The sequence below is a fragment of the Myxocyprinus asiaticus genome, chromosome 49, assembly GCF_019703515.2.
Source record: "Myxocyprinus asiaticus isolate MX2 ecotype Aquarium Trade chromosome 49, UBuf_Myxa_2, whole genome shotgun sequence".
NCBI classification, from domain to species: Eukaryota; Metazoa; Chordata; class Actinopteri; order Cypriniformes; family Catostomidae; genus Myxocyprinus; species Myxocyprinus asiaticus.
Window position 1 is genome coordinate 1,590,907 of NC_059392.1, and position 7,450 is coordinate 1,598,356.

The following is a 7,450-nucleotide window of genomic DNA, read 5'->3' on the forward strand; positions in this document are numbered from 1 at the left end:
ACAGCACTACTAAATATACATTGTATGCAAATGAATACGGTCAGTCTATGTAATGTGCCTGTGTTTGTTCATAAGTTCTTTGAAGTATAAAACAAGTGTTTATATTTAAAACAATTGCGCCGTTATCTGTTTAGTCTGACAATTTGTTTATTAAAAAACACTATTGCTCTAGTTGCGATGCCAAGAGCATGTGAATTCATTCAAATGAAACATGTTCAAGATGCATTGATGCCATCCATTTAATTTACATTTCATGATTTCCTTTAATAGGAGATATTTCATTAAATATGTTAAATGTTTTAAAGCGTCACTAAATTCATGCATCTTTCTTGATCAAACTGGATTATATACAAACACAAATAATCTCTAAATTTATATAAATGAGTCCAAGATCAGATGTAAAGTTGGCATATTTTTTGCATTTGCACATAAAGGCCCACAGTTTGAAATATTTGGGTGAAATGAAGGATGTAATCTTTTCAGTCTGAATATTTCCACCTTATCCAGTGATCTGAAAGGAAAACAAACAGGAAATATTATTCAGTGAATATGGTATCGCACAACAGAGTAAACAATATTATTAATAATGTTACTAGAATGATCAAATATAATTATATTATTTTATTGAGTAATAAAATACATTTCACAAGATAGACAGTGCTACAAACATGTGAATGTCCCATATCAAACAAACAAAGCCATTACATAAAACATAATCAGAATAAATTAATGTATAAACCATTTATGAACCCATTATGAGGTCAGATTGTCCCGCTGTGAATTCAGTGTTTTTAAGAATGGCTTTACTAATAATTTACATAAATTTGTACTGCTGGAGTTTCATGAATAAACCCAATGTTACCACTTTGAATGTAGTCTTAAAATAAATTATATTTTGTTTGTGAAAGTTCCTTATGTTGAATTTAGCATAATGACAGTTACATTATTTACTTGTTAAATGCACTTACTCCGTTAATCCAGCTGATGTATGCAGACACACGAGTAAAGACAGTTGGTTTCTGGTTGGTGTTACAACCCAAAGACGATACAAAGCTGGTCACTCCATGAACATAATACTGACCACTGACCTGACAGTTCAGAGGACCGCCAGAGTCGCCCTGAAATAACACAACACATAGAAAAATTAGTACTGTTATTATTAGGGTTAAGAAATTATTACATGTTACAGTAACATTTTATCACCTGGCATCCAGACAGACTGCCACCACCAGCACAAACCATGGTGTTCTTGACAGTGCTGCCCCACCAATCACCACGAGAACATGTCTGATAGTCCACCACGGGCAGATACGCCTGTTTCAGCTGGGCAGAGAGTTGACCACCAGCTGCCCATCACAGAGGAAAGATATGGAATATAAATGAATCAGGAATCATTTCTGACAATCAAAAGATTCATTTGAGGAATTCAAGAAGTGATCAGACTATTATTTATAATTGTATACATTTACAATTTTGTGTTTATCCTGTGTGTATGAGGACTGACTCTGTGTGCGGCCCCAGCCGGTGATGTAACAGGGGTTGTTGTGGGGCAGAACCTGTCCAGAAGGGGGCAGTGAAGCCAACTGCACGTATGAGTTCAGAGAAGCATCAGAGGACAGACGGAGGAGAGCGATGTCATAGCTGAAAAACAAAGAACATACATCACAGTTTATATCAGATCTTTCAATGTGAGCAAAAGAGAGAGAGAGAGAGAGAGAGAGAGAGAGAGAGAGAGAAGAGAAAATGTAATGCGGCAGTACAGCATTGAGGCAAGAGGCTGTTCTTTTTGAATGGATGTTAATAGAGGAGATTCTTCAATTTGCTGAATAAACTGCATTCTTAAGGTGCTTTAAGTGATTTTGGCCGTTGTAGAATTTCAACAAGCTGAGCCGTTGGATTAGCCACGCCCCCTATTTCCAAAACCCCCCCACTCCAAAGATACCAAATGAGATTTATTGACACCGACACGAGCAGAAATGGTTGTCAAAAACAACAGCAAAACAACAGCAAAATAGCGCCCTCAACTGACAACTGTTATGAACAACATGGTTTAAAAATGGCATTAAGCCTCAATAATTTGCTGCAACTACGATAATATGAGAATGCACAAAATGATTGACAGGACGAAAGCATCATTGTCCGCGGACACCTTTTTGTTTGCTTTTCACAGAGTCTAGAGCTGTCACAGAGACCGGTGAGATATCTTACAACACTTATTTCATTAGTATCTTTCAGGGAGTAGTAACATTTTCTGCAAACCTTTCCATGAAAAAAATCACTTACAGCAGCTTTAATAAATTGACAGTCTGTCCACTAATAATTGATGTTTTATAAGAGAAGAAACTGGCAATTTTGCGACAGGTAGGATTCATTTAACGGCTCTACCCATTCATTTGTATCGTATCTGGTAACGGTGATTTACTGTCGTAAAACTCAGTTGACGTTACGCTTTCTACAATGGTACAGCTGAAGCCGTTGTTACACATTTCCAATGCTAGGTGTTGCTATAACTGGGAAAAAAATACTCTTTTATGTTGATGCTATGTATAAATGATGATATAGTGTATGCTGTGCTGACGATATGTTAAACTGTCGATACAGTCCTGTATGTTGTTACATCCCGGACGAGCCCCCACTTGTTATGTTCTCCCTAGTTTAGAGTTGAGAAACTAATAAAAGTGTGAGAGGTGGTCTGTCTCCCGTCCCAGGACTCCAGAGAACTCAGCTTCAAAGTTTAACGTTTAGTAAATTTCACAAAAAGTATACAAAAGTCAAAGAGCAAATCAACTGAGATGTCTGGAGTCCCGGGACGGGAGACAGACCACCTCTCATAGACTGCGGAGGATGTAACAATGTTGTGTTGAGATTAAATGTGATTATTGATCCTGTCGTGTTTGTTGTGTTGATGCTATATGTAATTGTTGATACAGTTTTGGGTTGAAATAACATAGTTGTTGATGTCATATTTGCTGCATTGATGTTATGATGAAATGTACAGTCGTGAATGCTGTGTTGATGTAATTGTTGATAGTTGTATATATTGGGATGGGATTAAATGTGTTATTGTCGAATGGGGTTGTCAACATTTCGCTATTGGAATAGGGGTGGGGAAATTGCCCTTGAGCGTTTCACCGCTAAATTACTTGATGTCAAAATACAGGACGCCCCGGCTAATATGGGACATTTGGCAATCCTTTTGTTGTATGTTGTGTTTGTTGTAATCATTACAAACCCAGAGGCCACACTGTTGCTGTTCCAGTTGGGATGAATGTAGACTTGGCTGACACTCATATACTGCTCGCGACCCTCGTGGTTGTAGATGTCGTGGTCGCCCAGGACAACGCGCCAAGTTCTCGAGCTGTGCGTAAAACATGTACAGATAAACACAAGGCAGGACGCAAGTGTGCACTTGAATTCAATTACTGTGTTTATAATCAGCTATAGGTATAGAGTTGTGTATGCATTACGTGTCAACGCAGTGGGCGGCGGTCATAACCCATCCTTTCCTGATCAGAGTTCCACCACAGGTGTGATAGTAGCTGCCACCGGACAGGTACTGGAGAGAGATCTGGGAGACAAAGAGATAAAGAGAGGCTGAAAAAAGACATCTTAATATCATATTTACTCGTTTAAGCTGTTATTCTGGCCTGATCAGCTGAAGAGCACCCAAAACCTCACTAAAACAAGCCAACATGCCAGCCTGACCAGGCTGGTCTTAGCAGCCAACATGCTGCTAAAACCAGCAAGCCATCTTAGGCTGGATTAAGATGATAAGGGATTCTAGTCTAAAGTACATGGCGTACGTCCATTCGGTAGTGTACAACCACCAAAGGAGGTTAGTTGTTGGAATTATTGTAGTATTTTAATTGATTTATTGTTAAAATGTTGTACCTGCCAGGGCCAGGAGTTGGGTTTTGCCACCTCTCCACCGACAACCCTCTCCACGGCATGATCCTCCAGGTATCTGGGCTCGGCCAAAGCTGGAGAAAACACAAAAATGATGCTCATTTTTATTTTAATGACAGTTTAATTGAGCTTAATATCCATACAGACTGGCAGAAAGTCACTTTCTTAATCAGGATTTTTTTTCCCCCCTTGTTATTTATAGCCGTCTTGAATGCAACATAAGTGTATTCAAATGAGATATTAAACAACGTAGCTTTGTTGTTTTAATGTTTAATTGCATGATAAAGTTTAGCTGTTCAGTTTTTGTCAAGCTAAATGTCTCCTGCACTATGAATTCTATTATAACGTTCAGATGTGGTTTCCTCAACAGAAAGAGACAGACAAACAGAGATAGACTTGTCTTACCCAGGGCGGCCAACACGCTCAACAACAAGAATCTCAGCATGTCTGCAGTCTGGATTCTCTGGACTCCTCCATAATCTTTATATATGTCCACAGACGTACAGCTCTGTACAGTAGACGTGTTTACTCAGGTCTGATGCCCACAGGTGTGTGAATTCACACAGATATCCAGCCGCAATATGCCAAGGTCAATGTGCCAATACGACAAGTTCCTTCTATTGCGTTATATCTCAGGTTTGTTTATCTAGTGACAAAAATGACCAAGAAACCAGACATGTGCCTCTGGTCAGACATACATTTATATAAAATAAAATAAATGCTTTCTACATGTCATTGGTTACATTTAAAAGCAATAAAGACAATATTTTAACAAAATGTATTCATTTATTTTTTACTGTATTTTTACTTTTTCAACATCAACATGTTAGGTTAATATTTATATGAATGTATAAAGGAAAGTGTATTTTTTAGGTGTTGTAATTGGTCACCAGAGGTTTTTATGATTTTTAACAGCATTTTTTGCTTTCACTAGTTTATTTGAAATAGTCATACGGTGTGACAAATACATTTTTAAAAGTACACATATTTAATGTAGAGTCTAAAATTAAATGAGCTCACAAAATCAACATGTACAATAATAATAATAATAATAATAATAATAATAATAATTATAAATATTTTGTTTAAAATAGAGTATATAGGAGTATAGCATACAACTCCAGTCAACACCCATTTATCTATTTAAAAATAATAATAATATAATAACATAGCATAATAATAACAACAATAATGACATTAACACAAATTTTAATGCAATTTTATTATAATTCTGTCTATTTTTATATTAACATTATATAACACGAAATGTCAACTTCCCATTAATTTATCTAATATTTATTTTAAATGCAATAATTTAATACATTTTGTGTATTTTACAAATGAACATTCTATGATATCACTAAATATATATATTTAAGTACAAAATAAAATGAAAAATATTTTATTTGTTATTATATATTAACATTCTAGTGCATGATCATTTCCGAATGGTGCTGGACGTTATAATGCAGCTTGAAAAAGTTTTATATAATTAATAAAGTTTGAAAATCACAATAAGTTGTTTAAATATCCTTGTTGAGGATGGCGACAGTAAAACAAGATTTCTGCTGAAATGTATTTTCCTTTATGAATCATAGGGAGAGTGTTTGCAGGGTTATCACGTTTTGACGTTATACCGCTGATAAGAAAAACAAATTGGGAGAAGAGGTGACCTCAGCATGATAAGACTATATTTGGCATTTTCCAAGAGTTTTATCATTGCAGAAGAGGGTCAAGGCATTTAAAACACTTCTAAACTTAAACATTTGGTACAGAACACAGCATGTTACCACACAGGTCATGAAACCGGCCTTATATTTTATGTTTAGTGACTATTAAATCACATTAACATTAAGAGTTACTGGGATTCACTATTATTCAGGATCTCTTGAGTAATGCTGAACTGCTGTTGACTGTGCTTTCTATTAGAGTAAACGCCACTGCTCTGAATAAAGAGTTTATTGTAAATATATCTGCCAGTAATTTATTTTTTTGTTGGACACTAGAGGGAGCTACCACACAACACACACATTATTCTGGAAACTTCTGTTGGTGACTTTTACTACAGTAAATATTTCTCAGAGTAGGCGTATGTTGGGGGTATGTTGTCACAATATAACCTGCCATTAAACTGCCTGATAAAAAACTGAAACACAAAATGATTTAAAAAGTAACATGAAAATATATTTTAAGTGATAAATGGTATGAATTTATAACGTTTAAATGACAAGTGACAACTTGCCCCACAGTTTAACCTTTCATTTAAATTCTACATGAATGATACGGTTGACACCAGCCTGAATGTATGCCAGTGTGCTTTTATTGTGTTCACGTGTTTACCCAACAGCCAGGGTACTGGTACAGGTACTTGTTTTAAAGTAACATTTTCGATAGGGGTTTGGGTGCATCTTTTAAAGCTGCACTCAGTAATTTGTTCCTTTATTCTCCATGGTGATGTCACATGACCAGCTGAAGACTACTCTCTTAATCTCAGTAACCGTCCTGCTATTTGACACTTTCACTCATTGATTAAAGAAATAATGGCTGACTGTCAATACTAAAATGGCATCTGAAATGGAAAACTATTGATTTTAAATGACGCTGGCAAACTAGCAATGGCAGGTTTGGCTGTTTACAAGCATGATCTTGAATCCGTGGTGTACAAAATAGTTTGACACCTAAGTGGGGACGCTTTCCCCCCCTTACTTATTTACATGTTAGTTGAACTGTTTTATAAAGACACTATCACGCAGCTCAACAGTGTGTGTGATGTTGCTTTATTAAGAGTTGTGTTCTCTTCAGGCTCTAATAGTTTGTTTTGAGGAATCACTGACCTCAATTTGCTGATGTGACCTTTCGCTACGACTAAAACATTTATTCTTCTCACCTCATCCTCTCAAAGGTCACGTACTGGTCATATGTGCTGCTTTCAAGCAAATCATAACACCTTTAAATCTGTGGAGAATTGTGAGATTTTGAGTGCAATATTTGTCTTATGCTTGAATGCTGCTCTTAATTTCCCATTGCTACATTTGCATGTGCATAAAAAACAAAAAGACAAAACTAAGTATATATCAGAACCCAAAAATGAAAATTCTGTCATCAGTTACTCATATTCGTTTCTGACTTTATTTCACCTTCGAATTTTTATTTTTGAGTGAATTATCTCTTTTTCTGTAACATCCCCATAACCTCTAAATTCTGGGGACCTTTCTGCACCCATGCTGTAACGTTACATCAATAAATCAACCTCAGAGTAACCATTAGATAGCATTATTATTAGATTGTCTCACAAAAAACCTCTTCTGTTAATGTTAGGAATTGGTTCCAATAAAGTTACCAAACAGGAACCAAACACTACCGTTCTGTGTTTGCTGGGAGTCTACAAAGAGCTCCGTATCTAGTCTGATCAACTATTCTGACATTGGCTTTGACTTTGGTTTTAGCTTCAATTAGATCATTCCCAAATCAGTCTTCTTTCCTGAACTCAGAAAAACTTCTTTAACACCTCTTTACGATCCAAACACCGGCCGATCCAAACTCA

At 36.2% G+C, this 7,450-nt stretch overlaps 1 protein-coding gene across 1 annotated transcript; it reads right to left on the reverse strand.

Moving 5' to 3' along the window:
* Positions 1-214: 214 nt before the first annotated feature.
* Positions 215-4,390, reverse strand: LOC127438482 (elastase-1-like). Its single transcript, XM_051694108.1, has 8 exons — positions 4,312-4,390; positions 3,892-3,980; positions 3,468-3,568; positions 3,233-3,358; positions 1,505-1,641; positions 1,204-1,346; positions 969-1,118; positions 215-511 (listed from the first exon to the last, which is right to left on the reverse strand). Exons 1-8 carry the CDS (start codon positions 4,349-4,351, stop codon positions 500-502), a joined length of 798 nt encoding a protein of 265 aa, XP_051550068.1. The 5' UTR covers positions 4,352-4,390; the 3' UTR covers positions 215-499.
* Between the last annotated feature and the right edge of the window lie 3,060 nt (positions 4,391-7,450).